This window comes from Vicia villosa, unplaced genomic scaffold (assembly GCF_029867415.1).
Source record: "Vicia villosa cultivar HV-30 ecotype Madison, WI unplaced genomic scaffold, Vvil1.0 ctg.000402F_1_1, whole genome shotgun sequence".
Lineage (NCBI taxonomy): Eukaryota > Viridiplantae > Streptophyta > Magnoliopsida > Fabales > Fabaceae > Vicia > Vicia villosa.
In genome coordinates, this window is record NW_026705181.1 from 954,128 (window position 1) to 976,786 (window position 22,659).

General features: G+C 36.1%; 1 protein-coding gene across 1 annotated transcript; it reads right to left on the bottom strand.

The window, feature by feature from the left end:
* Nucleotides 1-1,987: 1,987 nt before the first annotated feature.
* Nucleotides 1,988-13,544, bottom strand: LOC131627842 (ATP-dependent helicase BRM-like). Its single transcript, XM_058898705.1, has 15 exons — nucleotides 13,127-13,544; nucleotides 12,849-13,038; nucleotides 10,230-11,531; nucleotides 8,688-10,004; nucleotides 8,393-8,508; nucleotides 8,082-8,169; nucleotides 7,912-7,998; nucleotides 7,587-7,679; nucleotides 7,416-7,499; nucleotides 7,133-7,336; nucleotides 5,857-6,099; nucleotides 4,255-5,784; nucleotides 3,621-4,160; nucleotides 2,977-3,233; nucleotides 1,988-2,801 (listed from the first exon to the last, which is right to left on the bottom strand). Exons 2-15 carry the CDS (start codon nucleotides 13,014-13,016, stop codon nucleotides 2,183-2,185), a joined length of 6,648 nt encoding a protein of 2,215 aa, XP_058754688.1. The 5' UTR covers nucleotides 13,017-13,038; nucleotides 13,127-13,544; the 3' UTR covers nucleotides 1,988-2,182.
* Between the last annotated feature and the right edge of the window lie 9,115 nt (nucleotides 13,545-22,659).

Sequence of the window (22,659 nt, forward strand, 5' to 3'; positions counted from 1 at the left end):
TTGAGGGACTATGTAGTGATATATTTGTAAAATCCCACAATAGGAAGATACGGGGCCAAGCCTAATCAGGTGCCTGCCCCAGAATATATCGCCCAAGTGTAAACACCATTTAATAGGTGACTCACTTTAATAAGAACCGTGTAGGATGTCATGTGCATAGTCTATAACCGCATGTGCAAGAAGTCCTGGTTACGATTCTCTAAGAAGTAGGCAATCAACAACTTTCTCAATCAAGGTGGAGCAGTTACTACTTCTTATGGAGCTTGCTCCCACCTCATAGAAAACACTCAAAAATAGGACTTCACACCATCATTAACTTACCTTAAACCACGCAAATTCTAAAGCCCCTGGCTACCTCTACTAACATAGGTGTGCCACGCATGTATACTTTTTTTAACATGTACAAAATATTTTTTTTAAATAGATTTTATTTTAAAAATAAAATAACTATTTTAAATAATATTTAATTATCACTTTATTATATAATTCTATAGTCAGTATTTAAATATTGTTACACTTGTTGGTGGTAGTTTTCATCAATTCAACAAATAAACTTTATAATCAATTTTGAATTCAATTTAAATATTTCAGAGATTTTAGTTGATAGGTTTATTAGTTCATGTTATGATTTTTTTTATCAAAGTTGTTGATGTATAAATATCAATAATTTATTTACATTAATACATAAATATAATAAATAAATATTGTCGACAAGAATTAAATCTTAGATCAATAGTTTACACTCATTTATCTCAACTAGTACCTTAAATTAGTAGTTTACACTTTATCTCAACTAGTACATACTAGTTAGGCTAGTTGAGCTACTTCATCCAACCTAATACTCGAATAACTTGTAAGTATTAGAAATATAAAATAGCAATAAGATTAAATGTAAATGTAGTAAAAACAATAAAAATTGAAATATGGTTTGAATTGTTTTTTAATAAAAAAATATCGAATCTAAAGATAAATCAAGCGCCGTCTAATTTAATTTTAGATGACTAACTTAAACACGTATTTGAAACATATGATATTCGTTAAAATTTAATTTTATATGCTTTTTAATGTATTTGAAAGGTCTATGATTTTAATTTAAATCGATTTAAATTTAAACACCATTATATTTTTTAATAGTAAAAAAAGCATGCTTATCAACAAAAAAATATGGTAAATTTGGGCTTTGGCCCTCTTTTGTATAAAAAAAAATAAAAAATAAAAAATCTAAAATAATTTTTTATTAATTATTTCAAAAACAAATATAGCGTTTCAATTCACCTAAACAAATAGTTTTATTTTTTTTAAAAATTGTTCAATAAAACGGGGTACGAAACCAGTAATTTGGTTAAATTTGATTATAAACAAATTAAAATCGGTTCCAATACGGGCAAGCTACTATGGAACATTCAATCCAAAACTGATAAACTTTGGGTTAAATGGATCTAACATCTATTATTTGAAAGCTTAAGATATCATGACATGGATGCCGAAAGCTGCAGCCAAACTTAATTGAGAACATTAAATTTTATATTGTCAATAGATGTGCCCTCAATAGGACACTCAACACACACATTGATAAGGATTCTCTTTACATAGAGTAACTTAGTTTTGTCCTTTTGATATTTCATACCTGGATCTTTTGATCAGTTTGTACTTATGGTTTTTTGGAAATAAAAGTTAATTTGATTCCAAAAAAAAAAATCAGTTTCAATAAACTTTTGTTGTGATTCAGTTCGATTTTCTAACTAAACTGTAACATCCACAGTACCTAAACTTTAGGTTGGTTCAAATCAATAGTTCATAGGTTTATTAGTACATATAATAATAATTTGGAAGGGTTTGCTCTCAATGGGGGAAAACAGGGCCATGTAGAAACAATTATTAATTATTGAATGAACTAACATGAACCAGCAAGTTAATATACATAAGAGATTCAGCATATATATATCTATGGTAAAAGCAGTTCCTGCAAGATGCAGCATATATCCAATCAAAAAATTTAATCGCCTGTAATATAACCCCATTGAAGGTAGCTCTAAAATACTAAAGATGACCTAACTCTATATTATTAACAGTTTATGCTGAACAACTCTATCCATGGATAATAAGGGCAACTAAAATTCTTTCCTGAAACTAACAGCAATGTTTCCAATTATATACCATCCTTTGTATCACGGTAAAAAATCTACATATGGCTTGGTCTCCTCTTCCCAGAATCTGTCCTCATCCGCTTCACGGGATTTGCCCATCCAACTAACCCACCAGACCCATTTGGTTTCTGTGCATGGCCAGTCCTAGGGGTAGAACCTGAACCTGAACCTGAAGTCGGACTTCTCACAGCAAGAACCAGGCTAGGGGGTGAAATAGGACCAGTTGATCCAATCCTAAACTTCCCTGATGGTTTTTCTCTCTCATTTCTTTTCTTCTTGCATACAACCAGTTCACCTGGGTGAACAAGCATTGAAGGACTATCCTGCTGAAGTTGCTCCCTGGCACTGGAACTGCCACTTCCAGTTTTTGATACCTTCTGAGGCAATTGGACTTTGATCCTGCCAGTTTCGCCATTGGAAGTGGATCCACGTTGCAGTGGCTTTTGTGTAGGGAATGGATCAGTCTCCGTATCATTCTTCCCTCTCTTTCTCTTACTACTTGGACCAGCAGTCACTTGTCTTGAGGATGCTACCGTACTGGCAGAAACTGGACCAGAAAAAGAAAGTGCACTTCTTGCTTCTCCGAAATCAATATCGGAAAATGAGATTTTCAAGATGTCAAAAAAGAGATCATGAACCTTCCTTGCTTCAGATCTTACCTGTGAATAATGATCACTCAAAACTTTTAACCTTTTGCAAAAATAGAGATCATATATAAACAACCCTTGTGTTATTATCAACTTCTTATTCGACAGCCATCTCAATCATGCAAAATACAATTGATCAGTTTATGTTTTTGTTAAAGCAATTTTAAACAATGATAAGAAACCTTACCTCATATGAGTACCCATAGAAATGCATCGCACTCTTCAACATGAATTGTACATCAAACACAAGCTCCATTACTCCATTGTACTCCAGTCTATCAATTCTCTGGTCAATCTTTCTTAAATCCAAGAGTTTGTTCCTAGAACCACCAGAGAACCCAGAATTCTCAATCCTCTTCCATAAATCTGTCAGCAAAGGTACAATTTGATGGCCTTCCTTGTCTATTCTCCTTTGAAGCTTGCTAATTACATTTTTACACTGCAAGTACATAAGTTGTATGAATTCATATAGTTCCACTAAGTGAGCAGGCAGACAAAACAATATGACATGAAACATTTCTAAATAGATTATTTAACATAACTGTTAAAATAAAGGAGGTGAGATTACAATTTACATATCCAACAGAAAGTTATGGTGAAAAACAGAACAAAATAAGAAACACTTTCAAGGTTACATGGGTAAAGAAACCTATCAGATACTCAAAAATTTATTAGCAATATATTACTAGCTCATTAAAATTGTGTAAGATTATTAAGAGTTTCTATTGGAAGTCCTTATAAAATGCAGTAAGATCAATTCCATCCAGGAAAAAATAAGATAGATGCAGAAAAGTAGACACAACATTGATTACTTAATGGCACATACCCCTCTCTGGATGATTTCAGCCATTTTAGTGCCATGAGCTGCAGATCCACTTAAATTGATAGGCTTCCCCTTCAAACTTTCTCTAGAGTGTTCACCACTATCTTCTGAAGGAGAAGATGTGCAGTTCAAACGACTGGACTTAGGTAGGCCATGTAATTTGGATGCATTAGGTACTTTCCTTGAAGGTAAATTTCGCTTATTTTTAAATATAGGTTCTTTCTTATCATGCTTACTGGCAATGGAATCTTCAAATGATTTTGATTCAGGGGCGATCCTTGTATGCAATTGATATTTATTGCTTAGTAAAAGAGATGATTCTCCACGTTGAAGAGATGCCATCTCACTGCCAGACTTTTCCTCAAGCCTTTCCATGGTGTGACGAGGCCGCACACGAAGACTACGTTTACGCTTAATCTTGGGTTTCTGCAAAACTTGTTCTTCCTCACCTTCATCACGATCATGAATCCAACTTCCGGATTGTTGATGATACATGTGAGATTCACCAGATACTGCAATTTCCCCTTCTTCTAACTCATCTCCCTGGTAAAAGTTATCAGAAGATATTAATAAGAATGTAATAGAACAAAAACAATCACCTGGCAAAATAGTAAAATATTCAAAATAAAGTGTGTACCATCCTTTTTGAGACCGAACTTGGCTTGGCATCCAGCGCAGACAGGGAAGCAAATTTCTGAGAAGAAACTGATGGCGACACGGTTTGTGTTGGTCTTTGACAGTCTGCAGATGATGCTGAAGAACCGATTTCTTTAACCACGTGAATATTTCTAGCACCTTCTGAAGACCTAGGAAATTTATATTCAGCATCAGAAGGAGTAACATTCTTATCTTTATCCACGGGTTGAGCTCCATCAGCCCCACAATACCCATCATCTTCCTCATGTGCAGAATCTTCATTTCTGTCTTCAGAGATTTCTTCAGAGGATTCCCCAATTTCATCTTCCAACTCTTTATAATTAGGATTCTTTTTTCCCTTTGGTCGCCCCCTTCTCCTTTCAGAACCCATTTCACTGGATTCCAAGCCAACATTACCACCCGAAAAAGTGTTTTTCTTTGATGATCTTTTGGATGAAGCAGCAATAGCAGCATTCACATCTCTTGTACTGGCTCGAAGCCACTTAGGCACCTGATGATACTGAGTCATCTTCTCAAGCCATTCCTCTTCTTCATCCATTTGATCAAACAATTCAACTTCCTCTTCATTCCTAGCAATCATGCGATTTACCTCCTGCAATGAAGGAACATCGTGGACAGTTTCTTGACACCGTTCGTCGTCATGCAATAATGTCTCCAAAGTCAAACGCCTCTCTTCATGTGTTGTCCTTTGATCAAAACGTCCAGCATTAATAACCTCGTCAGCCATATCAATCTTATATTGTTGAATATTGCTCCTTATGAGGCTCTCAATGGATCCTATATAACGATCCTTACCTGCAAGCTCATCCTCCATATCAATAGTGCCTCCACTTCTCCGTTCATCCTCCTTCTGATGGCTAGAGATTTTGTCAACAACAGCTTCCATGTAGATAACTTTAACTTCTCTTTTTTGTCCAATGCGATGAGCTCTAGCCACGGCCTGCTCTTCATTTTTAGGGTTTGGGTCAGGATCATATATGACTACTGTGTCAGCAGACTGAAGGTTAAGGCCTCTCCCAGCAGCCCTAATACTAAGCAAGAAGATGAAACAGTCAGAATTAGGGCTATTGAAGTCCACTATAGCTGATTCACGGTCATCCAAAGTTGTTGTCCCGTCAATTCTTCTGTACACAAGTCTTCGCCATTGCAGGTACTCTTCCAATATGTCTAGGAGTTTTGTCATGGTACTAAACAGCAAAACTCGATGTCCGGTTCTTTGAAGTTTTATGAGAATCCTATCCAGCATCCACAATTTCCCACAACACTTCACCATAAACTCTTTAGATAAATCATTAAAAAATGGGTAATTAAGCAATGGATGATTGCAAGTTTTCCGTAGCTCCATGCATCTATTATTTAAAGTTTTATACTGCTTTGCCTGGTATAACGGGCTTTTTTGCATCCGGAGTTTCTCTTCCTCAGGATTAAGACGGAGAGTTCCGGTTGATTTGATCCAGTCATAAATGGCACTCTGGAAGGCTGACATTCTACATCGTAAAACTATGGATACCTGCAGTGCAGCACTGGTATCAGGACTATGCCACAAAGTACATTAAAAGGTTAAGAGTTGTAGTAGTCAAACCTTTGGTGGTAGCGAGCCTTCAACCTCTTCAACACGGCGCCTGAGCATGAAAGGCTCAAGAATCTGATGAAGCCGATGGATAATGATAACTTTCTTCTCTGTCTCAAGCCAATCATCCTCTGCATTTTGGGTGGGATCTTCCTTTTGAAATGGTTTTGAGAACCAATCATTAAAGGCTTTCTTATTGTCAAAAACCTCAGGAAGAAGTAAATTTAAAAGTGACCAAAGTTCCTTCAAATCATTCTGCAGAGAAAATTAAAGCATTAACAATTTCATCAACAAGATATGCACTGCACAAGGAATCTCAGATCTATCACTTGGCAAAATGACATCTACATTAAAATTAACATGTAGGAAAAGACATAATAGTTTAAGCATTAGCTTACATATTTTATAAAGAAACACTCGTCAAAATTATGAATCATTAGACAGAGAACTTTGCACATTAAAGAATCAACTGAACATCCACAACTGTCATTGCCAAAATATGATATGCATACTTGACCCCAAAGTTTCGGTGACAACAAGAAACCTATTTTGAGATTTATTTATAATTAAACTATCATTCAAACTTCAATAAAAGGCCTTATTAATAGCATTCATTGAGGTAATTTCGGACTGTAAACTAAATGAACTATAATGCTAAAAGTCTCAAACCACATCTTAGCATCAGCATTTAAGCAAGCATGGCAAGACTAGGATTTGAACTTGGCAAAAGCTGAGTCTAGCCTTGTGTGGATATTTTAAGTTTTTACTCACTCAAAAAAGAACCAGCAAACTAAAACTACTCATATAAATGAATAATATATTTCTCCAGCTTCTGAAAAAAGTTGTGATCCGTACATGGTCGGAAGCGAAGGTTGAAGCTTATGACCCCTTGGCAATAGAAGATTCGATACCATGTGTCAAGAACTGATTTTCCTAACAGCTTAAGCTATATGGTGAAGACATGTGAACAATTTAAGTAGCTATATGGTGAAGACGTGTGAACAATTTAAGTAGCTATATGGTGAAGACGTGTGAACAATTTAAGTAGCTATATGGTGAAGACACGTGAACAATTTAAGTAGCTATATGGTGAAGAGTAAAGACATATAAATGGTTTAAATGTTGCTGTTGCTATTAGTTAGCAAGGGAATAACAAGCTGACAATATTACAGAAATCTGGATGTTTTAAGATATGCTGATGTTTGGTTCAATTGGGGCATAAAAGATTCTGAGTTTGTAGGAAACCACATCCATAATGCATTTCATATCAAACCAGAACAAAACAAACCTGTAAAGGTGTTCCTGTCAGAAGCAGGCGTCTGTGACACCGATATCTATCAAGATCACGAGCTAAAACTGACTCTCTATCCTTCATTCTCTGAGCTTCATCAATTACGATATACCTCCAATCAATTTTTGAAAGCTTTGCTCGGTCATACATGATGAACTCATAAGTAGTCACAAGGACATTAAATTTCATAGCCATAACCTCCTGCAAATATAAAACACTTGGGGCTGATTGAATTACTCCTAACAGTATACTGTACATCAATAGGTTGTGGCACACTTACTTGAGAAAATAATTTTGACCGGTGATCCTTCATTCCAACATAAAAAATGCATGACACAGATGGTAACCAAGTATGCAATTCACTCTGCAGAGTCAATGCATATTTTTGGGTTTAGGCACACTAAATCACAGAGAAAAGGTATATTATTGAAATGAATAAGTTGAAGCACACCTTCCAGTTAACCAAAACGGCATTTGGAACTATTATAAGATGTGGGCCATAGTTTCCTTTAAATTCCATTAAGTATGCAATTAACGCCATAACCTGGACAAGGTAGAAATATTTAAGTTGACAAGAGGTGTACACAGCCAACAAGTAATTAATATTATATACACTTCAATTAACATTTAAAAACATAAGAATAATCCTCTTACTTTCATCTCCCACCTATGACACAATGAATTTCAATATGTAGTGTATAAACACTTGGCGGTAAAAACACACAATAGAGGTCACACCCATTTTAAGGGAGGACACAGCAGAACATTATACTAACCTGGACTGTTTTACCAAGACCCATCTCATCAGCCAAGATTCCATTTAACTTGTTGTTATACAAAGAAAGCATCCATTGCAATCCAACCTTCATAAATAACATGACAAATACTTGAAAATTTACTCAAAGATAAGAAAATGCGAACAATTTCACTAACTGTAGAAACCTACAAGCTGATACTCTCTCAATGTTCCAGCCCGCAACATTGATGGCTGCCTTAAAACTTTTTCATTCACAGCATGAGCAAGGTTGTAATACCTGGTATGTGGCCAATGAAGGTAACCAGAAGGCATCAGACATATTATATAACCAATAAATGTTTAAAAGGTTAATTTAGGTAAAGAATAGTAAGTCATTAAATTTTTTTTTAAAAGGTAATGGTAAATTTCATGCCAAAAGCCAGTACTACAATGCACTTGACCTCAAGCATTCTTGTGCCAAAAGCTCAAAACTAGAGATACACAAATTGAACAAAACTCACTTGCTGACAGAAGATGAGCCATCGTTTGGAGCATTCATCTCTGTAAAACGATTTCTAATCATCACTTCTTCTCCAGCACAAGCTGCTGCAGCTCTGACTTCTTCTTCAGAAAGACCCTTTAATCATAAAATAATGGATCAATGATAAGTAGATGATTTCAAAAAGAAGTTATAAGTGTTACAAAATCAAAAGGCACACAAAATGTAAAAGTTTTCCCTCAGGCCATTAGAGTTTTCCTTTTCTTTTTTCTTTTTTTTTTAAAAATTTAGGGAGAGGGGAAAATAATGAATCATGCCTGTAATTGTGCGGCAGCTGCTGCAGCTTTTGCTGCCTCCTCCACTTCCTGATGATTTTTGGCAGAAGTTATCTTACTTCCTAATTTTTGGAGATACTCTTCAGTCTGAGTTAAGAAAGTTGAAAGTACAGTGTATCTCTCCGCAGCATCACCTGGAAGGCTAGTCTGTTGCTCCAGCAACATCTCCCTATATCTGTCAACATCATTGTTTTTTAAGGCCTCCATCCTCTTGTTCCTGTCATCGTCCTTATGTTTTGAGAACTCTTTCAACATCTTTTCGTGATATTTGGCCACCCCTCTATTACGGGCAGTACGGGCATCACGAATGGCCCAGTGAACTTCAAGAAGCTTCTTGCGCCATTGGAATATAGATTTCAGTTGCTTATCCCTTAAAGCTTTCTGAGATGACTGCACTTGTCTAGCGAGTTCCACACGCTGACGTTCGCACAGCCGAACAAACTTGCGATATGGCCTATCTGGCATTGCCATTATCTCCTGTTGCTGTTGATCAATCTCATCTCTTAAACGAGCCTGAAGATCTATAAGGCGAAGCTTTTTCTCTTCAATTTGCAACTTCAATACAAGATCTGGCCTAATTCTTTTCCTCTCTAAGTTTACCGCAAGTAATCCTTCAATCTTCTTTAGATTCTCTGTTCTTCTCTTGTTAAAAACTTCCATGCCTTCCTCGTAAAGAAGCTCTTTTACATCATATGCCAGTGACAAATTATTGTTGTTGTTGTTTACCATCATTGATGACCCAAAGGAATCATGTTTCCTAGTGAAGAAAGGAAAATCAAATAGGGGCCCATGATAGTTTTTGGTGGGTCCTGTATCCTTTGGCTGGCCAACAGTGCTTGACTGTGCAGGTTTATTAATTTGTGCAATGTCAGTTATGGAAGCCTGGGAAGCAACAGCCTTTCCTTTATCTAATGCTAACTCAGTTCTAACAGGAGCTCTGTTAATTCCATGTTCAGTTTCCTGGTCTGACTTAGCAGAGCATCCAATGGATTGCTGCTCTTCCTTTCCAATGGAGACCTTTGTCACAGAAGGCATAGCTTGCCTATGAACTGCTGCTCCAGTGGATATCTGATCTCTTACAAAAGTTTCCTGCTTAGAAGAATTTCCATCAAGAGATGTGATTGGTTGTGAATCCTTGGTATTGGAATCATTCCTCCTTGTTTGTTCTACCACAGTATTTCCCGCAGATTTATCTTGATTCTGGCCTCCTGAAGAGTGAATTGGCTGCTTCACTTGCAAATGAAGAGGTGGTGGAGTAATGGCCTGAAGAAGTTCTTGAGGAAGTGTACTTTCACCTTTCTATCAACCAACAGAAAATAGAATATTAGTGAGCACAATCTTCATTAGAAATTATATAGTTTTTTTTGCAAAGAATCAGATATGATATAGTAAATCTTCATAGGGCTTATATAAACACAAAAAGTAGGCAAGCAGAAGCAGAAAGCCATAGACAATGAGAAACAAAGGGATATGATCACAAGTGAAATGGGCACCAAAGAAAACTCAATTGAGGCAGAGGTTAACCTTCAGCCGCCTAAACGCTAGTATCTGTGCTTTAAGAACATGGAGCTGATGTTTGGTAAAACCAATTCGTTTTTGAGCCGTATGAGACGGTGCCCCTTGAGGCTTGGTATAATTTCCGGAGCCTCCTTCCTTTATCAGCCCTCCAGCCTGGGAAGCACGTTGGATTAATTGTTGGCTGTACTGCACTTTTGCAGGTTCCGAACCAGATCCAGATGATGAAGGTTTTGCATTCAAAGAACTATCTGCACCTAAGCTCATGTTTGAAGAAGATTGATGTGGATGCATAGAAGGCATTCCATTACCAGCTACAACAGATTGCTTCGAAGATCCTTGAGCATCTCTACTATGAAGACTGAACTGCTGCACTGCCATGTCACTGGAGTTTCCAGCCACACCAGCATTGACGGGTAAGCCCAAATGGCTGGGTGGAGCTGTCTGCCTGGCTTTTGCAGAAACTACCTGTTCAGACACACCGCTAGATGAATTAGCACGAGCAGATCCCTCGCTTGCAACTTCCGGAGAAGTAACCTGCTGGTTTGAAACGGGGACAGAGGAGGACTGAGCACCAATGCTAGTAATGTTTTCGTTTGGTAGTTGAATCATCTTTGATTGCATCAAGGGAATGAGCTGAGCCACTAAGTTAGCATTTGCAGGTTGTGATAGATCAATATTCCGTTCTTGTGCCCATGCCTGCATAGCTCGGAGTTGAGCAGACATAGCAATCTGGTTGTTCATAGCATTTGGCATGCTCTGCTGAGTTGATAGTGCTTGCACAGGCATCAAATGTCCAATGGCTGGTCCATGAGTTGAAGGCTTTTCTTCATTCTTCTTATCAGGAGCTAGCTGATGTCCATGCTCTATCCTCTTTTCACCATGAGAAAAATGTTCAGATGAATTCCTAGAAGTTGATCCTTGGCCCTGATTCCCTGCCTGCATTGCCATAAGCTCCTGCAATTTAAAATTTCCCATTCGCATTTCTTGATCCTTAACAGATGTGTGACCTGACATTTCCATTTTAGATTGCTGTTGTGACTGCATTGCCAAAGCAGACTTTTGTTGAGAACTCTGGAGAGCATATTGATAATATGCTTGTTGGACAGGACTTAGCATCTGCTGCTCAATGCCTTGACCCTGGTTGGGTCCATGTTGAGCTGAATCGAAAAAATTTCTAGACTGCTGAGGCCGTTGCATGGCAGTAGAAGATGAGTAATTGTTATTCCCAAATACTCCTTGAAGCCCTGCTTGATATGCCAGCACCGCTTCATTCCCTTCAGGTTTTCTACGCAGTTGCTGTTGAAATGACTGCATATATATCAGTTGAGAAAATGTCATCATTCCACAGTATAAATGATATGATTCAAAATTTTTAAAAAAAAATTGTAACTTAGATCACAGTGAAAATCTCATAGATTTCAAGACAAAGACGGGTAGACAAATACTTGTCAAGTATAACATAAGCTAATTTGGTTCACAAAATCTACAACACCACTGTTGACTGCCTATCTTAAAAAGCATTACCAAAATTTGAAGAACTTGTGTGTAGGGTGTTATAAATGTTATTATATACATGGCTACAAAGGAAATAAAGAAACTATGGCCTCTCCGGAAGTATATTATATAACCATGAAAGCATATTCCTTAAGTACAACAAGTACATAACATAAAGAAATCAATCATATTTAATGATCACACTACTTTGAGGTAGATACAATGACTATTTTCCCATTAAGACTGCATTTGATAGAAAACTGTAAATCAAATAAGAAACAAACGATTTTAATTATTGACATCAAACGTCTTTACTTAAAATAACAGAAGAGAGAAGCAGCGGGAACAATTAAGACAAGCTGACAATTCACAAAAGATGACGAAACGACACTTTTTAGAAAGCTGAAGTCTATCTTCTTTGGTTACAATCCAGAACTAATAAATGTTTTCCAACTTATTTACTTAAAGATAAATAAAGGGCAAGGGGATCCAAAATGTAAAATTAATAGTATTAAAATTTCAACAATAGCACCTGCAGAGAGAGAAAAATAAAGAGAAAAGAAGGGAGTTCTTCATTAAACACAAACACAAAATAACATGACTTATAAAAGGAAACCTAAAAAACTGCATGAAAAAAAAAAACATTAACAAAACACTCATACTTTTCTATAGTTGAACATCATATATGAACAAAAATTAAACCCAAAGACGAATTAATTAATAAAAAATTCAAAGTCAACAGAAAGGTGCAATCTGTTAGGTGTGTGATTAAAAGGAAGCTAGACCAGAACTGACACATCAGCAGTAAAAAATTCCAAGCCAATCATTTGCATGTACAATGATTGAATCAGTTTCCATATTATTCAATAATGATTCCATCAGTTTCTATATTATTATTTGAAATGCCTGAAAAACAATTAGTTCAAAAGAAAACCATAAACCCTGACAACCAATTAGCTTTAAGACAAACATTCTCATTTCCAAAGCCAATCATGTGTTGAAAAATCTGACACAACTGAATTACCAGAACAGAAAAACCATGAAGAAGAATTTGCCATCAGAGTAATACAAAATTCTACCATTCTATCAAACCATCACAGAAACTCAGCTAAAACAATTCAAAATCCACACCTGTCTAGAAGAACCCATCATCTGCTGTTGCTGCTGCAATGAGTCCAATCCCATATGAGAAGCCGCCGAAGACGAAGAAGACGGCGACGCAGCCGCTGACGACGTCGACGCTGCCCGCCCTGCCGGATTCCGGCCGGGCCCACCGCTGCCGGCGCCGCCAGATTGCATTCAGTCACCCAAAATTCACCACCTACATTACCACACAATTGAGATCACTCCCACTGAAAAACAATAACAAACTCCAAACAAAACAAAAACACCGAGAAAAATGCAATAACCTCAACAATCCCTCTCAATTTCAACAAAACCACATTATTTTCCCTCCGATCGCAACGTTCAAAAAATCACAACAACCACCATTTTCTCTCTCTAGCTGCTGATACTGACACAACTCTTTTTCTCTCTCTAGAATCCGCGACTTTCGGTGCGCAATTCAGAAAGGATCTTTCACCGTATAAAACCGAACTTGACGGAATCGATTATTCCACACGCGATTTTGCAATTTCACAGTCAAACCCTAACGCAATTTTTTTTCCTTTTTTTTTCAACTTTTCGTTTTCCGTTTTGTTTAGAACAAAAATGGTGTTTATATAAAAGCGCTTCTCTTCTCTTACTTCAAATTTTCATCACTGATCTGTGTCGTTTATATATATTAGCCATGAAAATCAGCAACAAATTACGGTTAGAGAATTACCAAAAGTAGCAATTCAGATTAACCCCTCTTTCCTATCAAAATTACATATCTTAACTTTTATGTAACATTATTAGCACTAAATTTTTTGTTATTACAACTTTTTCTATCCACTAATTTCGTCGTTAAAAACACTTTACTTAACACTTAATCTAGTTTATATGATACACCAGAGATATCAGATATAAATTTAGTTTAATTGATAGTTGTGTGGAGACATCAGAAGCATAATTAAATTATTTGAAGTAGTTATTAATAATTATTTTTTCTAATGAAGAAAAATATATTTGATTAATTTTTATGGTTTTCCTAATATTTGTAAGCCTATGTCCTACATGATTATATTGGACCTATCAGTTATCACTATCACCAAAGTCTACTAATGATTATAGTTTAATTGGTTTGATTCAGTTTTCAAGATCATGTTTGCTTTAGAAACGTTGATTTTGAGAAAATGTATGTGATGTGACAAGTGATATTACTTCTATAGTTTAAGTTGATTGATATATAAGGTATCAAATCAATACAAAATAATCCATATGTAAATTGCATATATATTGTTAGAGCCAAATTAATAAGAAATATTATGGAGCAAATGTTCCGATAGTTTTGTTGGTAACAATGGGTCATGTTTCACTAGAATCACACATTAGTCATACATATGGAAAAAAATTGCACAAGTAGCAAGGGGAAAAAATTAATGGAATTAAACATAAGACTTAAAAAGTGAATGAAGTCAATACTCTGAGCTTATAAAGTGATGAGCCTAATAAAGTTATATGAAGTCAAAATTTGTGAATTTAGAATAATTATGAATAAAGATCATCTCTCTCTCTATACGTTCACCCTCTTTTTTAGAGAAAAAAAATGTGTGATTTGTTTTGTCAAAATATTTTTTAGTTCATATAGGATCTCTCTAGTTATAGTAATTTTATTTCGACACATTATTAAACACTAAATATGTTACATTTTGTAAACGTAATTCAAACATAAAGTTGACATGTTGTTCGAATCTAACTCATAACTCGTTCTGCTAACACAAATACACAATTATTATTGATTATTTAGAATAAAAAATTCAATTACATTATTAATAAAATGACTATAATATATATATATATATATATATATATATATATATATTGTTGGGTGAAGAATCGATTTTCTCCCAAATACTTAACAGGAGCATAGGGATAGGGAGATTGGTTCTCCCCACTAATATGAATGGGAAGACCGGCTATCCACATTAATAGGAAGAAACATGTCGGGTGCTTTCAAAGGTATGTGGTATGGCATGTGACAATTCAGTTGTTCCCTAATGGATAAAGAAATAGGTCGGGTGGCTAGCCTCATGTGCGCGATGAGTTGGATTAGGCGGCCTATGATCTGTTAGGTTGCGCCAATCTGAATGTCTAGTGTCCCTTTATGATGTTTCTTGGGCCGACTGGGTTATGAATGTTTCTCTTCTAGGTCGAATAAAAAGCATATCAATCCACAGTCCCTCAAGCATGAGACCTAGGAAGAGCAAAGTGATTTAAGTTCAGTAGACGACGATATCTTTTTAGAGAAGTGATTGCATCAAGCATAGCTTAGAGGGCGATACCCTTAAGCTTTACTTGGGACGATGTAGTTTAAAGGACGGGTCCCTTAATCGCAGCTTAGAGAGCGAGTCCCTCAAGTGTTATTTGGGGTGGATCCCTTAAGCATAACTTAGAAGGCGGGTCTCCCAATCTTTCCTTGGGTCGAGTCCCTCAAGCGTTACTTGTGGGAAGAACATAGAGAATTTAATGCCTTGATACAATGAGTTTTATCTTGGTAAAGCACAACCACTATGGGTCATTGATCTATATGCATGCATCTAATCTAGCCTATAAATGTCTTACGAGCTACTAGAAGGCACATCCTTACAACTTGGCAATGATACATATTTGACCTAGGCTTTTGGCCTTATAAATAAAGGAACAACAACTAATTTCCTTATTTTATTGCAGAAAGTACAATAGAGATGTGATCCTTCTTACGTGAGAGAATGCAAGAGAGTTATGTATAATCAGTATGTGAAATCAATGATTCATCTCTTAACCTTAAGGGTTGAGGTATTTATAGACTTAGCTCTTGGGTGAAGTTGTTGGGTGAAGAACCGATTCCCTTCCAAGTGCTTGTCTGGAGCATAAGAAGATTGGTTCTCCTCACTAGTAGGAACGAGAAGACCAATTTTCTACGTTAGTAGGAAGAAGTAGTTTCTTCCTTAGAAAAATGGTAAACAACAACCCTTTTAAGGACACGTGGCCTGACACATAACAATTTTCTTATCCCCTAATAGGTAAGAAAATTGGTTAGATCGAGCGGCCCGTGACTAACGGGTCGCGCCCGCCCGAACATCCAGTGTTCCTTTATGATGTTTCTTGGGCCCGCAGAGTTATGGAATGTCATCTTCTTGACCCAATCAAAACCATTCCAGTCCAATACATAACATAACCCAAATTCATTCTCGAGTTAACAATATGTAACAAATATTATCGTATTAACAATAAAATTATCAAGATTATGAAATTTAAATTGTATAAATTATTCCTTTTGAAAAATTATGGTAATTGAGAGCTATAATATTGCAACTAAACCTTGATTATCAAATTTCAAAACAAATCAAAATTTTAAATGGAAAAAATCAATATTTTTATTCAACACAACAAAATATTCTAAAGTTTAAAGACATTCAAACAAAATTATTAGATGAAAAATAAGGAATTACCAAATTTGAGAAGACTCGAAAACTTAGATCTTCGATTAACCCACAAAATTATATGATATAATAATCTGCAAGCTATAGATCGATGACGCCTTGGTCGAGAAACGTGAAGCTTTAACACAAGTGTATAGCCAATTATTGTGCAATGCCACAAAAAGCTATTTGATGGATTCGTGCGACTGGTGCGGCCTGGGTTAGAAGAGACCGAAACCCTAAAATATTTCAAAACAAATTAAAACTTCAAATAGAAAAAATCATTATTATTATTCAACACAACATACAAAAATGTACTAGACAACAAAATAATCTAAAATTTAAAGACATTGAAAAAAATTATTAAATGAAAATAAGGAATTACCAGTTTTGAGAAGACTCTGAAATTTAAATCTGCGATTGACCCACAAAATTATATGACATAATAACCTACGAGCTATTGATCGACGGCGCTATGGTCGATAAACGTGAAGCTTCAACACAAGTGTATAATTAATTATGATGCAGTGCAACGGAAAGCTATTTGATGGACTCGTGCGGCTGGTGCAGCTGGTGTTAGGTGAGACTGAAACCCTAAAATATTTTTTCAATAGTTGTGTTGAAGAATATATATATATATATATATATATATATATATATATATATATATATATTTATATTTATATATATTTATTTATATTTATATATATAAAGAAAAAGTGTGTATAAAATTAATATTATTTTGTAAAATGATGTTTTATACAATGAATACAAAATTATAATTTTTATAGTATATTATACATATTTTTCACTTGCTTTTAAATGAACAATAATGATTCCAAAAAAATACAGTCAGACTAAATAGAGTTTGATGGGTTTAATGGTCACTGTAAAATTTCTATAGGGATGACACTAAACAAGAATACATCTCAAGTATCATCTTCAAGAAAAATTCAAGATAATATATGTATGACTGAATTATTTGACAAGTCTTGAAGCTTCAGGGCGTGAAAGAGTGGAAGTGTGAAAGTTCTCCCTATTGTATCTGAGTGAATAATATGTTGTAAAAGCTAAAGGATATTTTTCTAAAATTATATGGCTAAGTTACACACACGCTAAAAACATGTTTTCTACCCTATTTTTCTTTCCACTTGAATCAGGAACTGTCTGAATAATTTTGAACAACATTTATATTGACCAAATTGATTGAAACTTATAACCAATCGATTGGGTTAGTGTAAAAATTGTCCTTAATCATTTAGAATAGTGTCTTAATGAACAACAACAACAGTAATATATCTTTTCCTTCATTTTTCAATATCCTAAATAATTAATTTGAGGTCTTCTAATCAATTGGAGCAAGATGTCAATTGATTGGCGCAATAATTTTGGCCGAAGAAATTTTCCTTTTTTTACCAACCTCTAACCTATAAATAGAGGTCTCTTTCCTCATATTTTCATATCCTGAATCGTGAGTTTTCATATCTCACTCCTCGCTCTCTCAAAAAAAAATTTCACGTTCTCTCAATTAAAATTAGTTGTAGCGCTTTCGAGACAGGTCTTTCTATTTAGTGAAGAATTTTGTAATTTTGGAAGGATAGTATTATAAATTCTCCAAGGAATAATTTTTACATTGATAGAATAGCTTATCCCTAATGGATTGTTTGTTTGAGTTTAAAGCTAAACCTATTTAAAAGCTTTAGTTTTTGGGATTCATGTTTTAAATTCTAGGTTCAAAAGTTCAGTCGTTCAAAATATTTCTTCGGGCTCGATATCAGTTCGGTATTAAGTCTAAAATTAGTTCATGGCTATCCTGGTAAAAACTCTAGTTCGATTTGTAAGCTCAATCTGGTTAAAAGCTTGCTTCAGTTCGAGATCAACCTATTATAAAATCTTAGTGGTTCGTGGTCATCCTTTTCAAAATTCTGGTTCAATTCGTGAGTTCAGCCCAATTTAAAAGCTCACCTTGGTTCGAAATAAGACTGTCTAATATCTCGATTTAGCCTTGGGATTAACGGATTTTAGTTACTGTTTGGAAAGAATGAAGGTGCGTGAAACACTATAAAGGGGGTTTGAATTGAGTTTCAAGGAAAATCAAATTCTTCCCAAGTCAAAAACGCAAGAACAAAAATAAATAACACAATTATTTTTATCTTGGTTCACTTTTAACGAAGTTACTCCATTCCACTCACCAAGGTGATTTTGCCTTATCAACAAAGACTTAATCCACTATAACCGAACTGATTATAGAAACCATAACAAAGACTAACTATCACTTGTTGCAAACCTCAAAGACTAACTATCAATGGCTTCTTGAGAATTCTGACTAAAACCCTAGTCTCCCAAGGAACTATCAACTCACAAGTTAAATACAAAGGTTTGTGTTTACAGAGTTGCTTCTTGAAAGCAGATTACACAAGTTTGAAATACAACTAAATAACACAAAAGTGTTAAGGAAATATTGAACAAAAGCTTAATTGCTGCAAGTTAAAGAACAAAAGTTCACTTGCTTACAAAACTATACAAAGAAATAATCAAAGTGATTTTTGCAGGGATTCATCGTAGTTTTGTAGTGTTGATTGACTTGTTTTTCATCAGCTTCATCAAACTTCCAAGTCTTCCTTTTATAGGGCAAAAAGAATCTTTTGGAGGGTAGAATTGGAATACTCAATTCCAATTGTTTTATTTCAACAGCCAGTGAGGGAGTGGTCGACAACATAATACAGTAGTACAATTCTTGAGCCACCCTATCCGGGTAGTGGAGGCATATGTTCTTCGTACTATTTCCTTACATAAACCAAATTTGATCTTTATCTTCTAATCTTCAAAGGCTTATGATAGTAGATGTTGAAGCATGCTTAGAAGGACCAAAGCTTGAGTCACCAGAACCCAAGTCTTCAGAACTTGTTCACCAGAACTGTGTCTTCAAAGTATTAAACACTTTGTCTTTGAGTATTCAGATCCTAAGTCTTTAGAACTTGTTCATCCATAACCTTGTCTTCAGAGTCTTCAACACTTGGTCTTTGAGTCTTCAAATCCTAAGTCTACAAAACTTGTTCATCCAGAACCTTGTCTTCAGAGTCTTCAGCACTTAGTGTTCATAATCTCTTTTTCTTCAGAATCTTCATAACTTTATCTTCAAAATCTTCAAAACTTGGACAGAAGAATCTCAGAGTTTGAGGAGACCCCAGAAGCTCTTTCACGAGAGTCACGATGAGAAGCTTTATCACTAACATTCAGCAGAACCGTTGTTATAAACACATTCTAGAACTTTACTGAATCATGATGAAATGAGGTGTAACTTTCAATTACTTTTGAATCATGATTTTATTGCTTGGCGAATGATGTATTGTGCATATATGCGATGAGATATGGTAATACATGTTATGTTTGAAACAATAATCATGTGACGATTCATTAGTTGTATGATGATGATGGTTGGATAGTATTTGAATGATGCTAATATATATGTAAACATGCTTGATGATGATGATGAATGGTAATAGATGAGATGATGATGTTCATCGGATCGACGATGTTATAAGTATGTTGTATATATTTGCATTCATTCATAATCATATGTTGAGGGCTGAATCCAGATGATGTTGTGGATTCAGTGAAGGGCATAATTCCCATTGTGTGGAATTTGTCCTGGCAGGGCTGTATCTTGAGGATGTTGGATCGGTCAGTGGGTTATTCCCATTGATGATGTTTGGTACCACATGCATAGCGTCAGTTCATTCATACGCATGATTTTCACAAGATGATTGAATGTGTTTCAGTGTTATGAGTTAATGATGTTTAGTTGTGTGTTGTTAAATTGTCTGAATATAATACAATCGGGTGAATAATATAACTATGATATGTTATTATTTATGATGCAATAATATTTGTTAATTGCGATGAGACTCACCCTTACATGTTATTATTTCAGATCGAGGATAGCAGCTTTTCAGCTTGGTGAGGATTAGCTCATGAGTCAGTGCGTTTAGTTTAGCGTCAGATGTCATGCTCTGATATTGTAACATTGGGGAACGCAATGTTTTGAGTTTATGTTTATGATTTCTATTTATTTATTTTGAGTTGTGGGATATAGTTTTCAAAGACGTTGAACTATTCCGTATGACTGAATTTCCGCAGTGTTAACATAAGTATTATGAATTATGATGAATTTCTTCAGTGAATGCATGACAATGACATATAATGTTTGTTTTTAAATTTTGAATTGTGGCACCCTTGTTCCATGTTACCCTGATTTATTTATTAAATTACCGCGGGATTTAGAAGGGTGTTACAATAGTGGTATCAGAGCATAGTAGGTCATTGTGACCAGAGTCTTGTGTATGTTTCTCCCTTATATGTGACTAATGCGACTTATCACTATCGATACTTTTGGTGCTAATGGAATTGTTTTGTGGACTAGCAGAACAATGGCTGGAAGAGGTGGAAGAAACGACGATGCTATCGCTGAGGCTCTGGGCATGATTGCTGGTGAGTTGGGAGAGAATGCCAATGGAGCTGGGATTGGTGCTGACAGACAATTGGGGAGATTTCAGAGGAACGATCCTCTGTTGTTCAAGGGCACGCATGATCCTGAAGGCACTCAAAAGTGGTTGAAAGAAATCGAGAGGATTTTCATAGTGATTGATTGTGCTGAGAACTTGAAGGTGAGATATGGTACTCACATGCTATCTGAGGAAGCTGACGACTGGTTGATTGCTACCAAGACAGAGCTAGATACTGATGGAATAGCAATTACTTGGGCTGTGTTCAAGAAGGAATTTATGAGGAAATACTTTCCTGAGGATGTTCGGGGAAGGATGGAGATCGAGTTTTTGGAGCTGAAGCAAGACAATATGACAGTTCCAGAGTATGTTGCCAAGTTTGTAGAGTTGGCAAAGTATTACACTCCTTACAACAATGACGAGGCTGGTGAGTTCTCAAAATGCATCAAATTCGAGAATGGTCTCTGTGATGAGATTAAGCAGGGTATCAGATATCAGAGGATTCAACGGTTTGCTGATTTGGTTGACTGTAGTAGGATATTTGAAGAAGATAACATCAAGACGAAGTCATCTCACTCTCGCGAGTTGGTTGACAGAAAGGGCAAGAAACATATGGACAGAGGTAAGCCGTATGGTAGAGGTAAGACTGTTGATGGGAAGAAGCCTAGTGGGGGAGACTCCAGTGCTTTTGTCAGGTGCTACAACTGTGGCGAAATTGGGCATCGTAAGAATGACTGCAAGCTTGACCAGAAGAAGTGTTTCAAGTGTGATAAAGTGGGTCATGTTGCTGCTGATTGTAAGAAGAAGGTTGTGACTTGCTACAACTGTGGTGAAGAAGGTCACATTAGCCCATAATGTCCTAAGCCATAGAAGAACCAATCTGGGGGAAAGGTTTTTGCTTTATCTGGGTCGGAAACCACTCTTGAAGATCGATTGATTAAAGGTACGTGTTTCATTCATGGCACACCTTTAGATGCAATTATTGATAATGGAGCAACTCACTCTTTTATTTATTTGGATTGTGCTAAAAGATTGAACTTAGAAATATCTGATATAAATGGAAGTATGGTTATTGACACTCCTGCGTCGGGTTCAGTAACTACTTCGTCTGCTTGCTTGAATTGTCCGGTCGATATTTTTGGTAGGGAATTTGGAATGGACTTAGTGTGCCTTCCATTGAAACAACTTGATATAATTATGGGAATGAACTGGTTAGAATTCAACCGTGTTCATATAAACTGTTTTTCGAAGACGGTGTTGTTTCTTGGAGCTATTAATGCTGATGACCTAGCAATGACTGCTAGACAAGTGAATGAAGCGGTCAAAGACGGTGCAACGGTATTTATGTTATTTGTGTCGCCCTTTCCTGTTACAACAAAAACAAAAAAGATTGTTAATTAGATCGTGAAGAAAATGTGAAATAAAAAGCTAAATAAAAAACGGTTAAATAATAAAGTTGGTTTAATTAAAAAATACCTCTCCCTCCTAGACACGTCGCGCGACGTGCTCGTGGTAGGAAATCAGCACGGGAGTGTCCGTAGGCCCTCCCGGGTAGCCTCCTCCTCGTCGTGCTGAGGATCAGCATCAGGTATCTCCCCGTACTCCTCCTGGTATCTCACCTCCTCCTCCTCCTCCCGTACCTCCTCCTGACGGGAAGAAGACACCCGAGCCAGCCGACTCCTCGATCCAGACGAGGAACCAGGCTCATCCACTTGGACGGGTACTCGTGCTCTACCCCATCCCTGCGTCGATGCCAGCTGCGCCCGCCCGCTCGCCTCTAGCCGACGCTGTATGTGTCTCTCTGCCCTGTCTAAGTCGTGCCTGGTTGCCTGCCATTTTCCTGAAAAAAATTGAAATCAGTTAGAAAATAAAAATAATAATAGTAAATAATCA

What these genes read in the sequence shown, in the direction of transcription:
- LOC131627842 (XM_058898705.1), bottom strand. Translation starts at nt 13,016, where the DNA reads ATGCAATCTGGCGGCGCCGGCAGCGGTGGGCCCGGCCGGAATCCGGCA. An exon ending in TGACAGGAACACCTTTACAG is followed by an intron (nt 6,100 to 7,132) that starts GTTTGTTTTGTT and finishes TTTTCTCTGCAG; the next exon opens with AATGATTTGAAGGAACTTTG. An exon ending in GTTCGGTCTCAAAAAGGATG is followed by an intron (nt 4,161 to 4,254) that starts GTACACACTTTA and finishes AACTTTTACCAG; the next exon opens with GGAGATGAGTTAGAAGAAGG.